This window comes from Ictalurus furcatus, chromosome 2 (assembly GCF_023375685.1).
Source record: "Ictalurus furcatus strain D&B chromosome 2, Billie_1.0, whole genome shotgun sequence".
Classification (NCBI taxonomy): domain Eukaryota; kingdom Metazoa; phylum Chordata; class Actinopteri; order Siluriformes; family Ictaluridae; genus Ictalurus; species Ictalurus furcatus.
In genome coordinates this window covers 30,679,342-30,697,533 of record NC_071256.1, presented here as the reverse complement: position 1 = coordinate 30,697,533, position 18,192 = coordinate 30,679,342, and the positions used below count along the sequence as shown (strand labels likewise).

Below are 18,192 nucleotides of genomic sequence, written 5' to 3'. Positions count from 1 at the left end.
ATCCATTCATCCATCTTTCCATCCATCCATCTGTCTATCCATATATCCATCCATCCATCCATATATCCATCCATCCATCCACATATCCATCCATCCATATATCCATCCATCCGTCTAACCATATATCTATCCATCCATCCATCCACCCATCCATCCATCCATCCGTCTATCCATCTGTCCGTCCATACATCCATCCATCCATCCATCCCAGGGAACTCGGGGTACAAGTCGGAGGACACCCTGGACGGGATGCCAACCCATCGCAGGGCACAATCGCGCAATCACACAGTCCCACACCCATTCACACACCACAGACAACTTAAGAGATGCCAATCAGCCTAGAACACATGTCTCTGGACTGGGGGAGGAAACCGGAGTACCCAGAGGAACTCTTCGGAGCATTTCTGAGCAATAACTCGGCAGCGTACTCCGATGTTAAATTGCAGAGTTTCTACAAAAAGGTTGGCAGATCTGCGATTGGCTCAAACGTTAGGTCTGGCTTTTCTTCAGTTCTCCATTTGTAACTTTAGCTTCAAACTCAAGTTATTACTGTTTGCTGAGTAAAAACGGAAGAACTTATAACCACGGTTTCTTTTTATCCCGTCGTATATGATGTCTCATTATGTGTGTATAGAATTTTATATATATATATATATATATATATATATATATATATATATATATATATATATATATATATATATATATATATATATAATTAGAATAGAATAGAATGCGTGAAACATTATATAAAGAAAAATACAGCTTGGGATGTGCCTCTTGTTAGTGTACACTCCTAATACAGATAACTTGGATACAGATAGCCTGAATTCTATCACATAGCACGTAAATGAAAAACAAATTTTAGATTAGATTCAGATTAGTGCACTGTTTAATTTATCTTCAACAAGTGGCAGATACATCGCGTTACAATATGTGACATTTTCATAATGCTCAAATCATCATACGGTGATCAAATCAGCCAATCACAGGGGCCCTTACCTCACAGAAGAGTGTCAGTTTGTCGTCTGGTAGCAGCCCATTGGCCTCATCCAGTAGGAAGTCCCGCCTTATAAACTTCTTGAAGCCCCAGTCTTTGCCTTGCACGAATCTGTAGGCCCGCTGACTCTCTGCAAACAAATCACATCCGCAGTGTTAGCGCTTTAGCTCTAAACAGCATGAAAGCACTGACTGATAATATATAAAGACTGAGCATGGTGACTTCCAGGCATGGAACATCTCTGATGGACCAAGCTTCACTTTCTTGAGTAAAATAGCTCGGATTCATAATCACTCCTCAATGCTTTTGATATATATATATATATATATATATATATATATATATATATATATATATATATATATACACACACATGTGTGTGTGTGTATGTATGTATGTATGTATGTATGTATGATATATATGGTAAATGGTCTGCACTTATATAGTGCTTTTATCCAAAGCGCTTTACACTGTGTCTCATTCACCCACCAATGATAGCAGAGCTGCCAGGCAAGGCGCTAACATGCTATCTGGAGCAATCTGGGGTTCAGTGTCTTGCCCTAGGACACTTTGGCATGTGGAGTCATGTGGGCCGGGAATCGAACCTCCAACCCTACGATTAGTGGACAACCCGCTCTACCACCTGAGCCACAGCCGCCCCATATATCTCCGTAGCAAAGGGTCAAAAACGCAAACGTTAAATAACCTGGCAGATTTTGGCACCTCCGAGTTAAAGCACAGTCTTATCATTTCTCTGCACTCGCTTTAATGCCCCTTGCTACACTATTCATTTCTCTATAGTAATATTAATAGCCAATTCATTCAGTTTCTCTCTTTTTCCACGTGTGGAAACATACACATCTTTCATCGCACTGCCAATTTTGTAAAATCCTCAGCTCTCTCATGCTCTCGATATTCACATGATTCTATGATTTAAAGCAGAATCCTGCTGAATGCGAAAACACTGAGCACCACACAAACAGCCAATCAGGGTCAGACCTCAGCAGTGGATGTCCTTGGATTCGAGATACTACACAATCCCGTAGCTTAGACTTCATACATCATAACAAGACGAATATATTTCATTTGATGGACAGAATCATGCCGACCAAATCTTTTTTTTTTTCCCTTAAAGCAAAACCAGCGATCACGCCGTCCTTCCGCAAGCTCACTGCATGTAGATGAGGTGAATCTCTTCGAGAGGAGATGATACAATGCATGAGCGATGCAGAGAATCTGAGAGAGAGAGAGAGAGAGAGACAGAGAGAGCATGGAATGAACCTCCAGACAAACTATCCAAGACTCTGAATCCATGCTCTCACTAGAGACCGTGCTCAATCAAAGTTAGGGCAGGGTGTATTTACAGTTACAGCCAGCCAATCACCGGGTGACCGCTTGGAAGGAACGAGGAGCAGGTGAGCGCAGAAGAGAAGGTGCAAGTCAACTGATCTCCCTGGACACAGACTCTCCTCTGGCAGATCTGTAGGGAATAAGGCTGGCTGCCTGCATACTTTAGCACAAATATGCAGTGTTTACTTTATGGAAAAAAAAAAAAAACCCTCTGCTGCTTGATCAGAGCTATGCACAGGGGCTTGGGTCTCAACAGCACCGGAAACAGCAGCCAAGGTTGCAAACTGCTAGCAGAAGCTGCCTGCCTGAGCGCATGCTCTCATAAATAAACATTCATCAAACACCAAGAAGATTTGAGAATTTGTGTTGGCTTGGGGTTAAAACGTCAGCACTGCAGGTGTCCTCAATTTAGCAAAGGGGGAACAATAACGTCGTGTATTACTCGGTTTAAAGATTAGCGTTGCCATTTGAATGGTAAATGGCCTGCACTTTTATCCAAAGCGCTTTATACTGGTTCTCATTCACCCATTCACTCACACACCAATGGTAGCAGAGCTGCCATGCAAGGCGCTAACTTGCCATCGGGGGCAACTTGGGGTTCAGTGTCTTGCCCAAGTACACTTCGGCATGTGGAGTCACGTGGACCGGGAATCGAACCTCCAACCCTACGATTAGTGGACAACCCGCTCTACCACCTGAACCACAACTGCTCACTGTTTAGAAAAACTCCAAAATCTTCAGATTTGGTTGGTTGATCACACACGGTATCAGTACACCCAGAAATGTGGATGGCTGAAACCTCTTTTACTAGGCAGCCGAGTATTTTTTGTGTATGATTTTTCATTTTCTGTGTGTAATGTGCCATGGCAAGCCAGTGGTAATTGGATAACAATGTCCATTGAACATTGTTTTCCCCTTAATTACGGTATATTACATGAAGAGAGTGTAAGTGAAGCCATTCTGTGTTGCACTGATTGGGAAAATCTTTTTCAAAATCTCTTTTTCTTTGTTCTTCGGCAACTTTTACTCACGTTCATCTTCTCCCTGACTTACGGTGCGGTAATAACCAAGGAGACGCACTGTGTTGTACATGGGAGCAGTTTGAGTGACACTGATCCGCTCCACAGGGAAGGATTAGAGAGAAAGCAAGATGGACAGACACTAGCTGACTGGCCTTTAGAACATGGGGTTCAATTCAGGTCACTGCGACTGCTTTGGCAGCCAACCAATCAAAGTTCTCGAAGTCGAGGTGGCAAGCCAGCAATCAAGGTCAGACCCAAAGGTTCGCTGACAAAGCATCACAGATTGTAGAGGAACTGAGGATCAAGACCAGTGAGATGGTGAGAGCAGTCATAGAGCAGTCACAGTCAATCTGGCCAAACAAAGGAAAATGAGCTCACAAACAAGAAATCTAAACACGCTTCCATCCAAAAAGCCATCGTAAAGACACTGAGGATGAACAGCGTGCAGCAGTTTGGAAAAGTCGCTCTCTGAAACCAAAAGTGCCAAACTGCCCCAACACCTCAACAGTAATTGACAGGGGCAAAAACCAACAGGAGCTCTGAGTGTCTGTGACACTTTCTATTATTCAAATGCAGTTCACAGCCATGGCCACAACTAGCTTCGTTTTGGACACTGTTATGTTTTTTTTTTACCTCTCAGTTGTCAAAGTCAGTATTGAAACAGTGAAGTGTTTATGTTGTATTGGCAATCCTGCATTCTAAGATTAGTTCAGATGTGTATCTGGTACTCAACTGAGCTCGGAGCAGCCGAGAAGGATACCTCAGGTTTGCCTATATATTCAGCTTTCCCTAGAAGCAGCGTGACAGGTTATGTTCCTGTGCACAAAGCGAGGTTCACGAAGGCATGGTTTGGCAAGGTTGGAGTGGAAGAACTCGAGTTGCCTGCACAGATCCCTGACCTCAACCTCACTGAACACTTTCACTTTAGAATGAATTGGAACGCTGACTATGTGCCAGGTCTTATCACCCAACATATGGCCAAAGTCATATTTCCCTGCAGTTCTCACCTGGTTTCCCACTGAAGCTAAGCAGGGTTGAGCCTGGCCAGTTACCTGGATGGGAGACCTCCTGGGGAAAACTAAGGTTGCTGATGGAAGTGGTATTAGTGAGGCCAGCAGGGGGCACTCACCCTGTGGTCTGTGTGGGGCCTAAGGCCCCAACATTATAAGTAACTTATAGTTACTTATTGTAAAAGAGTAGGGGTATAACTCCGGTGTCCTGGCGAAATTCCCCCATTGATCCTTACCTATCACGGCCCCCTAATAATCCCCATCCCTGAATTGGCTACATCGCTCTCCTCTCCACTAATAGCTGGTGTTCTGAATGCTGTCGCATAATCCAGGTGGATGCTACACACTAGTGGTGGTTGAGGAGATCCCCCCATACAATGTAAAGCGCTTTGAGTGTCTAGAAAAGCGCTATATAAATGTAACTCTAACTAACATCAGCACCTGACCTCACCTATGCTCTTGTGGCTGAATGAGCACAAATCCCCACAGCCACACTCCAAAGTCTACTGCAAAGCCTTCCCAGAAGAGTAGAGGCTGTTCTAGCAGCAAAAGGGGAACCAACTCCATATTAATGCCCATGGTTTTGGAAAAGGTTGTTCAACATGCACATCTGGTTGTGATGGTCAGCTGTCCAAATACTTTTGGCAACATAATGGAACTTTTATACAAACGCGTGATAGTAAGAGTGCTAGCCAAAACACCTTGCTAGTTGCAGCTATAGTAGCAGTCTATAATTATACACTTAACGTTAGTTCCAAGGTAAGTTGTTGTATTGTGTAATGCTACTCATTAATAACATACAATGAGCCATACTATGGCACATCACATAACGTAAATCAGGTAACAGTACATTTAAATTTATGGAGTTTGGCAGACGCCCTTATCCAGAGCAACTTACATTTATCTCATTTATACGACTGAGCATTTGAGGGATAGGGGCCTTGCTCAAGGGACCAGCAGTGGCAGCGCTGGGATTTGAACTCCGATCAGAAGTCCAAAGTCTTAACCACCGACATACCACTGAACTATCACTTAGTCTGACATAAAAAACCAAAATATTGTAAATTCAGTCAAATTAAAAGGTCTAATTTCCTTGTCTAGTTTAGATAATGGGTTCATATTTGCTACTCATGCTGATCATTTGAGTTGCTTTACTACGAGCGAAATCGACAGCACCGTATCATGTGTTCATATCAACCATAAATGCTTCTCAAAATTACACTCATGGTATTTGGCCGATTCCGACACCGATCCCTTTTCGTTAGAATCCCTAACCGCAACAAGACGCGGGTGCGAGATAGAAAGAGAGAGGACGAGAAAGCGCAAAAGAGAGAGCAAGAGATCATTACGATATACTTGTGAAACAAAAACACAATCGCATCTTAAGTCAACAGCCGCCTCTGTATTGAAGTGTCAGCGCAAATGCGTGTGGATATCGACGTCCTCTCAAGAGACATCAATACAACCTAATACAATAAACATTCACAGATAATTCCGACTCTATGAACCGGGAGTAAATCTCTCTATTGGCCAAGCACTCAATACGACAGCACACAAAACTGTCATACACTTGTTAGAGACTTGACATGGCCAATGTTGAAGAGCAGCTGAGAGCAGGATCGCAATAACGTCTCCAACACACTGTCCTCGTCTCCTGATTAGAAACCTGACAGGACTTTGTTTCAGGGCTGCAAATAAATAAATAAATAAACAAACAAACAAACAAAAAAGAAAAAATAGTTTAGTTTAAAGTCAACAACTGGTGTGAGTTAATTGGCTTCCTATAAATGAGAAGAGCTCTAACAAATCATTTGTGCCTATTGTCTTTATATTATTAAACTGTGAAACAAAACTGTAAGAAAACTTGTAACATAGTGTTACTCTACTGCAGGGGTGTCCAATCTTCTCCGGAAAGGGCCGGTGTGGGTGCACGTGTTCATTCCAACCAAGCAGAAGCCACACCTGAGTCTATTGAAAGCCAAGATCAACTGATTAAACAGGTGGAATCAGGTGTGGCTCCTGCTTGATTGGAATGAAAACTTGCACCCGTGTCGGCCCTTTTTTCCGGATAAGGTTGGACACACCTGCTCTACTGACTCTCTCATCTAGGGCTAATCTAATGATTATTCCCAGTTTCCACCAGAAATGTGAGGATTTCTATAGATCTCTCCATCTCTATCTAAATGATTGATAGATGTTGCCTTAGCATTCAAATTGAACCTTAACCAACTAAACATGACCAGCGTCATTAAACTAGGAAAACGCTACGTATTTGACTACTACACTGACAGAAAGTCCCATCCATGAAATATAATATGAGACTATAGCGTCAATCGCTTGCAACACCAAGCAAGAGCTGTCATTCAATGCTCGTGTATCACTGATGGGCTGCTGTGAAAAGCGTCTCCGCTTTGTGTCTATTGCGTTGCACGATGCTTTTAGTTTTTGAGTGAAACTATCAATGCATCAGTGTGTTAGGTTTTGTTTGTTTGTTTGTTTTTTTTAACTCCTCTCTTGAATCCCGCCTCCACCTTGCGTGCTCGGAGTTTGAGCGTTCTCCCTGTCCTGCGGGGGTTTCCTCGGTGCACTCGGGTTTCCTCCCCTGGTCCAAAGATATGTGTTGTAGGCTGATTGGCATTACCAAATTGTCCATAGTGTGTGAATGTGTTTGCGACTAGCTGGCCTGCAACTGTCCCAGGTGTCCCCCCGCTTTGTGCCTGAGTTCCCTGGGATAGACTCCAGGCTCCTTGTGGCCCTGTGTAGGGTAGGCGATACAGATGGATGGATGGATGGATGGATGGATTCCTCTCTCGTCTCTCGGTTTTCTGTCTGCATTATGTGATTTCTTCAGTGGTGTTACTGATGTGTATGGAAAGCAGAGAGCATGTCTCACCCTTGTCATTCCTATCGAGTTCACACAAAACAACGTGAAACCTTTCCTCCTGCATTTGTTAAAAAATTTTTATCTAGCCTATATCTTACAAACCAGTCAGTCTGTTGTTTTTTGCTTCTTAACAGTATGTACATGACTTATTTGTTTGGCTGCATAAAAACAGTTTTGCGCACAGCACGACGTTGTGCAACAGCTGCAGCTCTGCCGTTTCCCCCAGTGGCTTCGGTATTGTGCTATATTCTAGCCAGAAATCGAGAACCATGTACTCTTACATTATAACAAGGTTCTGTTGTTAGTAAACTAAACGACTTCTCAAATAGAGTGGTTTTTACCCCTATATGTAAATGATTTATACTGGGTCATTTCTACTGTCGGTTTCTAGTAGGGATGCGGAGTAAACTTTCCAGACGTGAGCCCTACAAATGACTGACATGATGGATTTGGGTGGGACTAAAATCCCAGAGATACTCCAATGTAAGCATAATATCTCTTACGTTGTCACTGTGTATCACGGTCATTATAAGATGACAGAGAGTCGCTGTGAGGACAAGCGATGCATTTTAATCTGTGTTTTAAAAAAGTCAAGGGTAAGGTAACCATCTGATCGTACACTGTAACTAACTGTGAAACCATGACACCCCAACAACCCTAGTTGAATATAAAACCGATGGTGATAAATGCTCATAGTTGACGCGATTGCTTCAGTCATGCAGTACGTTTACATGGACAACAATAATCTGATATTTACCCGATTAAGACGATACTCCGATTAAGAAACTAGCATGTAAACAGCGATTACTGATGAGCTTAATCCGATTAAAGTCACACTCGAAGTAAACACAAATCGAATTAAGACGTGTGGAGTATTCCTGTTTTAGTCGCATTATCGACGTGCGTTACAGACATGTACACACCTTAATCACACTATTAACGTCGTGTGAGAGTTTTCACCGCATTTCGCTACAGCGCTCAACCGTTTGACGGCAAGCGAGAGCACGGCTGCGTCCGAAACCACGTACTTACCTGCTATATAGTAGGCGAGATACATGTATTTCTATATACTATATAGTAGGTAAGTACACGGTTTGGGACGCAGCCCACGGCTTCAAGCAGTCGTCTATTTGCACGTACAGCATGACGAATAATTACCCGCACTTGAAGCTTTCGTAAAATTTAAAATAAAAACACCCGAAACTGTATACGGTACCATAACGAAGACCAACTGTATGTCGATACGTGAAATTCTGGAGGGGACGTCGGACGGCGTGGTGACGTAATGACGTCTGCTGTTAATCGATCTATGTTCTATAACGTGTAAAACGGGAACATGAAAGGAATATTTTAAAAGCGACTCGTGTAAACACCTTAATCGGAATATTGTCTTATTCAGAATGAGGTCAATAATTAGATTACTGCTGTCCGTGTAAACGTAGTCATAGTCCAGTGCTGAACAGCATTAGAACTCCGTGTTCTTGTTAAGCAGGGCTCTCAGGAAATCAGGAACATTCATGGGCTTGCACAAACTACAGAAATACTGATCACAGCCTAGTTACAAAAAGCATTAGTACGTTATGAGAGTGTTCAATGTGATACTCGCTCTACCGTTTAACGATCTTTGTACTGCACCGCTTTTGGGAAACTCAGCCGCAAATAATTCTCAGCTTTAAATGATAAAAAAAAAAAAGGAAAAAAAAATCGAAACGAGTCTTAAAAGTACATCAAGCTCACTTTAACATACATTAATCTTCACTAATGGTATTTTCCAGTGCAGTCCATCTGCATAGTTCTATAAATGGCTGGGATTAAAAGGTATTCTTTGCCAGCAGTCATGTTTTGGCTGTGTGTGGAGGCACTGGGCTTCCTGAGAGGTTAAAGGCAGTGTGGCAGAGTGCCACTGTGAATAAACCTGCCAAAACAGAGAACAGCTTCCAAACCTTGAAACAGAGCCGGAGCCCAAATGTGCCAAACCCAGCAGCAGAACCCTGGACGCACACAAAATCCTGTGCTCTGCCACAGCCGTTTAAAAGAGCAAACAGGAACAGAAGAGGGAAGAAGTCCAGTCATCATGATAAAGCCAAATGTGAACTAAATGCCAGGGTTTTGGTTTTTTTTTCCTGCAGCTAGTCCAAAATCATGTGCAGAACCAAATAAAAACCTTCTGCTTTTCACGGGTTTGATGTGTAGTCTTAAAACACGTCCAAATAACTGAGGGCTTTTATAAACTCTAATTACATAACTACCATCTCAATAGTAAGACCACATCGGTTTCCACTCGTGTCAGCCGGGAACAGGAATCTGAAAACTGGACTGAAGATTGAGACCATGCAAGATTTTTTTCGCTGTTCCTTTCGGCTTCAAGCTCTGACCTGTCGCACAGTCTGCCATGTTTTTACAGCTGAAAGGAGTTGGTCAACTGAATTACAGCTGGTGACTCCCATAACACGGATCACGCATGCCCCTATAAGACACCGCGTACTTACATTACTGTATAGTAGGCGAGATACATGTATTTCTATATACTATATAGTAGGCAAGTACGCGGTTTGGGACGCAGCCCACGGCTTCAAGCAGGTGTTTTTAATTTTACGAAAGCTTCAAGTGCGGGTAATTATTCGTCACGCTGTACGTGCAAATAGACGACTGCTTGAAGCCGTGGGCTGCGTCCCAAACCGCGTACTTACCGTACTGTATAGTAGGCGAGATACATGTATTTCTATATACTATATAGTAGGTAAGTACGCGGTATGGGACGCAGCCCACGGCTTCAAGCAGGTGTTTTTAATTTTACGAAAGCTTCAAGTGCGGGTAATCATTCGTCATGCTGTACGTGCAAATAGACGACTGCTTGAAGCCGTGGGCTGCGTCCCAAACCGCGTACTTACCGTACTGTATAGTAGGCGAGATACATGTATTTCTATATACTATATAGTAGGCAAGTACGCGGTTTGGGACGCAGCCCACGGCTTCAAGCAGGTGTTTTTAATTTTACGAAAGCTTCAAGTGCGGGTAATCATTCGTCACGCTGTACGTGCAAATAGACGACTGCTTGAAGCCGTGGGCTGCGTCCCAAACCGCGTACTTACCGTACTGTATAGTAGGCGAGATACATGTATTTCTATATACTATACAGTAAGGTAAGTACGCGGTTTGGGACGCAGCCCACGGCTTCAAGCAGTCGTCTATTTGCACGTACAGCGTGACGAATAATTACCCGCACTTGAAGCTTTCGTAAAATTAAAAACACCCAAAACTGTATACGGGACCATAACGAAGACGAACTGTATGTCGATACGTGAAATTCTGGAGGGAACGTCGGACGGCGTGGCGCGGGGACGTAATCACGTGTGCAGTTAATCGCTCTATGTTCTATAACAACATGTAAAACCTGAACATGGAAGGAGTATTCTAAAAGCGACTCATGTAAACACCTTAATCACGATATTGTCTTATTCAGAATGAGGTCAGTAATTAGATTACCGCTGTCCGTGTAAACAGATTACATGGATTACTTTGACATGGAACATTTTGGAGCTTGAAAGTTTTGGTTACTTGCAGGTTTCATTAAAAATGTCTTCGATCGTGTTCCGAAGACGGACGAAAGCCTCGTGGGTTCGAGACGACGTGAGGAGGGAGTAACTGATGACAGAATTTTCATTTTAAGGTGAACTATCCCTTTAAAGTTTAAATTATAGAAGGGTGTTACGACATCGGGAGAACATGTATCCTCACGCACTTCAGTGGCCAGTTTATCTGACAATCATGATTATATCCTGACTCATGAGTTTCGAGATACTGGAAGGACACTCTTTCAGAAAGTAAGAGAGCGAATCAGGCTCTATTCACAGTACGCTGTGGATAGAACATAACATTCACAGTACATTGCCCCTTGGGTTTCATTCCAAAATGCATACTACCACACTAAACAGTGTGCCAAAGTGGCAGGGTAGGATTTATAACTGACTACTAGGTCATTTATGATAAATGATAAATCATACATAGTAGCTTGTGAAAAAATTTGAAGACCAGGCTATGATAGCTGAAAAGAAATTTCACAGAGCATCCAGTTCTCTTGCCGCGATTCCATCTGCTTGAACGTTTTTTTTCCTCCCGTTGCCTCTTCCTGAATGGTCAACATGAGATACCTCGTGCGCATCAGAAACTCAAGCGGACAGCTCCTAATTAAAAAAATAATAAATCAGTTCATCACATCTGTCTAAGCTGTGAGGAGTGACATCGCAAGCATCAGTGATTTCCTGGTGATTCTTTTGTGAAAGATGAAAACCATTCAGGAGCACACCATACACCCACGCTTGGGGAAAGAAAAATAGAGTGCATAAAAAAAAAAAGGAGAACAGAATGGAGCTGTGTGACTCAGTGAATAGGTGTGGATTCAAATGTTAGTTAATACTGAAGGGCAAGAAAAAAAAATGAAATGAAATAAGGTGGTGGTGTCACGGTGCAATCTCTCAAACAACTTGCTAACAGAAGTTTTGCAGACTGTAGGCGCATGTCAGTATAAGGTGTTAGGCATCAGCTGGAACTCAGCTCTGTGTTATTAGTATCGTATGAAAAATGGAAAAATAAACACAGTATTATACATTCCATCACTTAAAATCAAATACAGAGAATTTCTATGGCAGGAAATCTTTTATCCTGTTGGTAAGATGTCAGCACTCCACAGGCAAGGCAGGAATAACCCTGTGTGTGTGTGTACAGTTGCAATCAAAGTTATTCAACCCCCACTGCAAATCAGGTTTATTGTCACAATGTACCGACTTTCAGCTGTTTACAATGAACAAATCAAACTAAAGCGATTGAAATAGTTCAACACAACGGATGCTTCAAGTGGTTTCCCCAAATTCAACTGAAAATGCAACTTATAATGATTTCTCCAGTTTCAGAATTATTCAACCCCCTGAGTAGAATCCCTCACAACAGCACAAATATGCAAAACAGGTGTTGTCTCAAGCATAACTGATACAAATAATCAAGGGCTTCATTAGTTGCACCAGGTGTGCTTGAGCTGGAACACATGAAATACCTGAACTGGCTTGAGGCAGAAAATGGATGAAATACCTGGACGGGGCAGAAAAACGAAGCTATCAACGGCTGCAGCCAGATTTCTGAGAAGGCAGGTTGTGAAAAACCCTCGAGTGACTGCAAAAGACCTGCAGCAAGACTTGCTGGCAACAGGCACTGAGGTTTCAGTGAGCGCAGTAAGGTGCGTACTAAACACAGAAGGTTTCCATGCCAGAACTCCAAGATGTACACCACTAGTGACCCCAAAGCACAAGAAAAGTCGGCTCAAAATCATATAAATAAGCCACAGAAGTTTTGGGATTCCGTTCTGTGGAGCGATGAAACAAAACTGGAACTTTTTGGCTCGATGGATCAGTGGTATGTCTGGAGGAAGAAGAATGAAGAAAGAACACTCTGTCCACAGCCAAGCATGGTGGAGGCTCGGTGATGCTCTGGGGCTGCTTTGCATCCTTTGGCACTGGAAACCTGCAGCGTGTAGAAGGCAAGAAGGATTCATTGAAGTATCAGGAAATCCTAGGAGAAAACCTCATGCCGTCTGTGAGGAAGCTGAAGCTTGATCGTCATTGGACCTTCCAACAGGACAATGATCCCAAGCACACCTCAAATTCCACCAAAGCTTGGTCTTGGAAGAATCTTCCAGGTCCTGGAAGATTCTACAGGGTCATCATAGTCACCTGACTTGAACCCCATAGAAAATGTTCAAAAGATTCCTCAGGAACGCTGCCAGAAGCTATGCATCTCGTTTGCAGCAGGTCATAACAGCAAAAGGGTGCTCTATTCAGTACTAAAGATGTTTGCCATGAAGGGGTTGAATAATTCTGAAACTGGAGAAATCATTATAAGTTGCATTTTCAGTTGAATTTGGGGAAACCACTTGAAGCATTCGTTGTGTTGAACTATTTCAATTGCTTCAGTTTGATTTGTTCATTGTAAACAGCTGAAAGTCTGTACATTTTGACGATAAATCTGATTTGCAATGGGGGTTGAATCATTTTTATTGCAACTGTATATAACTATTCGTGCTAAAGCACCGATCCACTTACTTTATTGCTTTATCGGACCGATAGATAATAAACCACACACCAAGGCTATAACAGATTCAGCTGAATAACCACCGGACACGATCAATACACAGACTAGGCCTCTAAATACATCCAGCCCTCTAGCAAAACCAATCCATCCTCCAGTTAACTCTCCAATTGCTTCATCAACCCGGAGCGCAAACAAGCTCTACCGCACCTACTCGTTCATCAGCAGCTCGGACATTTACTAGCCAGTGGAGACTGGAACGGTGTGGATGCAGCCTATGGCAACATCTCCTTTGGGAAAAAAATGCACGAATGGATGTTTCATGATACAAGTCACCGATTCCACTCTCTTACTCAGCACTTAACCACTAATCTCTCGGTCTGTTTATGATGTGCTGTAATCAAGAGAAAACGTTACAAAAATGGAGCTGTACTTTTTCGTCCCATCCGCCCTCTCCTATTATCACGCTCCGAGCCTAAACACACACCCACACAGCTCAGACAGGCTCCATAAACAGCAGTCGTAATGTAGTGTGCCTCTGCTGACTCGCAGCCCTCTTAATTAAAGCACTTTACTTTGTTTTTATTTCTCTCCCTTTTCGCCCCTCTCGCTCTCTCTCTCTTTCGCCGTCTCCTTCTCCTCTCTTCCACCCCCGCCCCTTCACGATGAGGCCAGGATTAAATTGGATTCTAAATGATCCAGAACCGATAGAGCAATTTCTACTGCCATTTTTTTTCCCCCCCCTTGCACGCAGTCTCCGTCCTCCTTTTAAAAACTCTCCCAACAGAGCAGTCAGGGGCATCGTTTTCTCCAGCAAGGGGCTCTGCAGGTCTCCGCATCTCCCCCGGGAGCTCTGCAGACTGTCAGGGACGGAGAGAACAGAGGGGGGGGACGAGACGGAGGAGGGACGCCCATTAAAGTGCAGAAAATGAAAGAATTTGGAAAATGAAATACGAGCTTTTTCGACCTCTCATCAGCCTCTCAGGCTTTTCTCTCAGCGCTGCTCGGCATGCTTTAGAAAGATGAGTCAGTGACTAAAGCGCACACCTCCACTTCCCTGCGAAGAGGTCAGGAAGGCGTTCGCTCTTTTTTTTCCCCTAATAACTTAGGCTCGTTGTGATTAGTGGAAGTGTACTCGCTAGGCAAATGAAAGCACATCATTAAAGTTAGAACTGCTCCCAGTGATTAAACTGCTTTATTTACTCAGTTTGATATGCCATTTCTAAAAACGTCGAGTCTTTAGATCTGATCGATAACGTGCCGGTCAATAAGGTTAATATCCTCGTGGATTTAAAGCATTTGTCTGCCTGCAGGCAGAAAGAAAACTGATTACAGAATTACACACTGATCTTTAAAGTAGGTCTGGAACCAAGCGCTTGGATTTGCCCCACAAGATCTCCAAGCTCCATTACATCCTTTTAAGGATAAAAGACGTTCCGGCTAACTGTTATACGGTTAATGACTACAGAATCGAGCATTCTTTATAAGAATGTTACAAATCAGGACATGAAAATATTCAGCAAACTTCTAATGATGTAAGCACTCAGGCCCAGGCTTAGCAAGCGTCAGTGTCTTACAGAGTGATGCAACATTGTTCCCAGGTTCTGCTTGTTTTCAGTCATTTTAAACACCTTCATGCTTTCTGGATGTTTGTGTCACGAATGGTCACAGACAGAGAAAGACTCGCACACCTACAGACTTACACATGCACGCAGGCAGACTCGATACATCTCAATTCCCTTTCAGTAATACACTATTCTAAACGGAATGGAAATCTGTGCCACGATTATAGATTTATACAACACTTAGTTCTGGTCCACTAATTTGATTGGTTGAGTGGCGGTCCTATAAGCGCACGGGGTCGTTTCACTGTACGTATCACTCCGCTCGGCTGCGTTCGCCACGTACGAGTCCCGTTCCTAGTTTGACACGGTTACTACAGTAGAGGTAGTGATATCATCAGTGGGCATGGCAAGTGATACGTTTGACTTAATACGTGAAGATGAAAAGGAAGAAGGGATGGCGATTTTACCGGAAGCATCTTTAATGGGAATGTACAAATAAAGAGAACATTTCGCTATATTGTGTTTAAAAAAAAAATAGTAATTTCTTGTTTAAAGAACTGTTGTATAAAAGCAATACCGCATTCACAATCTTGCAAAAAAAAGAAACGCCCCTTTTTTACAGGAGACTGTATTTTAAAGATCATTTTGTAAAATCCAAATAAGCTTTACAGATCTTTATTGGAAAGGGTTTTAAAAATGTTTTTCATGCTTGTTCGATGAACCGTATACAACTATAGCACATGCACCTGTGGAACAGTCCTTAAGACACTAACAGTTTACAGGTGGTAGGTAATTAAGGTCACAGTTACAATAAGTTAGGACACTAAAGAGACCTTTCTACTGACTCTGAAAAACACCAGAAGAAAGATACCTAGGGTTCCTGCTCACCTGCGTGAACATGCCATAGACCTGCTGCAGGGAGGCATGGGGACTGCAGCTGTGGCCAGAGCAATAAACTGCAATGTCTGTAATGTAAGACGCCTAAGACGGCGCTACAGGGAGACAGGACGGACAGCTGATCGTCCTCGCAGTGGAAAATTACATGTAACCATGTGTCCCTCCCCGAACGTGATCGAGAACTTGCAGATGCCTTGGTGGAAGAGTGGAGTAACATCTCACAGCAAGAACTGACTAATCTGGTGCAGTCCATGAGGATGAGATGCACTGTAGTACTTAAAGCAGCTGGTGAACACACCGGACACTGACTTTTAATATTGACCCCCCTTTTGTTCAGGGACTCATTATTCCATTTCTGTTCGTCAAATGTCTGTGAAACCTGTTCAGTTTATGTCTCAGTTGTTGAATCTTTTTATATGAATATAAATATTCACACGTTAAGAAATTCGCTGGAAATAAAAGCAGTTGAATGTGAGAGAACGTTTCTTTTTCTTTTTTTTTTGCTGAGTTTATATTCAGTACAAAATTCCTTAAATATTCTGTTTTGGTTTCAACCTCCAGACTCCCACTTATGATCTCTGCTGCCATCACAGATTAATGAGAAACAACTATTTCGTGACTCACCCATTGCTTTGGTTTCCTCGCCCTTAGCGTTGAGAATGGAGAACTTAAACTTTGCACGCACTTCGCTCTTGGGACAGCTTACCAGGAGCAAATAGAGGGACAAGTAATCCTTACTCTCCTCATCCAACCCTTTCGGATTCACCCGCAAACACCTGGACCAGAACAGAGCGTTAAACCATTAGCTAACCGATCCCCAACTAGCAGTTAAATTCAGTTCATCTCCATTTACACCTTCAATCAACACAAGGTGTCTGGAGAAGCTCATGTTCATTCCCTGGCAACTGATACTTTCCACACTCTTCGCGTTTGCTTCCGAGCGTGTAAAGAGGATAAGGTTCATGCTAACGCATTTAATTACCAAGCGTTGCAAGGTTCATCATGCAAATGCGCCATGTAGTCCAGTACATCGCGTACAAACGAATATGCATACCATTTGAGTTTGTCGTTTGCTCCCGAGGAGAAGGTGGAGCTTTTGATGACCTCGCCCATCTCCTCCCGACAGAAGCTGAAGTTGTTGATGGTCCACATGTAGGAGAACTTCACTACTTTGATCTGATTCACACACACAAAAAGCACCTACACATTTATTTCTTGCTTCCTTTTCTTTTGAGAGATAAGTAAATGGTGGCCGGGACTTCAAAAAACAGCCACATAATCTCCATAGAAACAAACAGGAGGAAGAGAAAAAAAAAAAAGGGGGGGGGGGGGGGGGTAGGTAAAAAGGTTATTAAAAAAAAACAAAAAAAACATGAATAGCAGTTTAGACAGGAAAAGGGAGGACAACAGTGGGATGTGGTGGTGGTGTACATGTTTGTTAGATCTTCTGCATCGGGCTTGTGTGTGATGTGTATTTTGAAGATTATGCACAGCTAAACCATGACGGGGGAATATTAGGGCTGTTAATCCCTTTAATTTTGGTTGACAGGTTGACTTCTAGGGTTGATTAAATGAATGGGTGAATGGAAGGATGGCCAGATATGTGGACAGACAAAAAGACGCAGAGACATATGCACCGGTGGATATATGAAGGATAAGTGGGTGGAAGGATGGGTGGACAGATGAGTGAGTGGATGGACGGATGGATGGGTGAACAGATGAATGGACGGATGAATGAACGGATGATTTGATAGTTGAATGGGTGGGTAAGTGGATGGATATATGAATGAGTGAGTAAGTGGATGGATAGATGAATGGATAGATAAATGGAAGGATGATTTGAGGTTGAATGGGTGAGTGAGTGGATGGATGGAGAGATGAATGAATGATTGAGTGGATGGACAGCTGGGCAGTACCTGTGGATTAACTCCAAAAAGTGCGTGTTGTAAACCAGTTCCTGCTCATAACTAATGGAACGTCTAGGCAACATTTTCTTTATACATCTGATTAGATTAATTATATAGATGAATACATTTTATCAGAGCTCCAGAATAACTTTTTTAGGAATCGTCCCGGAACTGCCTCAAAGCCTCGTTAGTCGTACCGAACTGAAAACTGACCGTCCCAAATATTCCGTTTCCTGTGTTTACAATCACGTAAGATTTACTCCTTGGTTTAATTTCTTTTACTGCTAACAAAACATCAGCAGTCAGCTGCTTTTAAATTATCCTGACTTAATATTTCATACAGTCATGACTAAAAAAAAAAAAAGCACAAACGCAGGTAAGAGCATCACAATTACACAGACGGCAATAAGTGTACTGGATTATGGAGAAATGTATTTTCCCAACACCGCAATTATACTTAAAAAGGGGAGAAGAGGGAT

The 18,192-nt window shown here is 42.8% G+C and overlaps 1 protein-coding gene across 7 annotated transcripts in view; it reads right to left on the bottom strand.

Moving 5' to 3' along the window:
• Positions 1-18,192, bottom strand: part of spop (speckle type BTB/POZ protein) — a 123,567-nt gene that overhangs the window by 33,906 nt on the left and 71,469 nt on the right. For all 7 annotated transcript variants that reach the window (XM_053614197.1, XM_053614218.1, XM_053614206.1 and 4 more), the window contains 3 exons: positions 16,861-16,982; positions 16,431-16,582; positions 1,003-1,130 (listed from right to left, as the gene is read on the bottom strand). In XM_053614197.1, the coding sequence (XP_053470172.1) occupies positions 1,003-1,130; positions 16,431-16,582; positions 16,861-16,982 (402 nt within the window). The remainder of the gene's footprint in view (positions 1-1,002; positions 1,131-16,430; positions 16,583-16,860; positions 16,983-18,192) is intronic.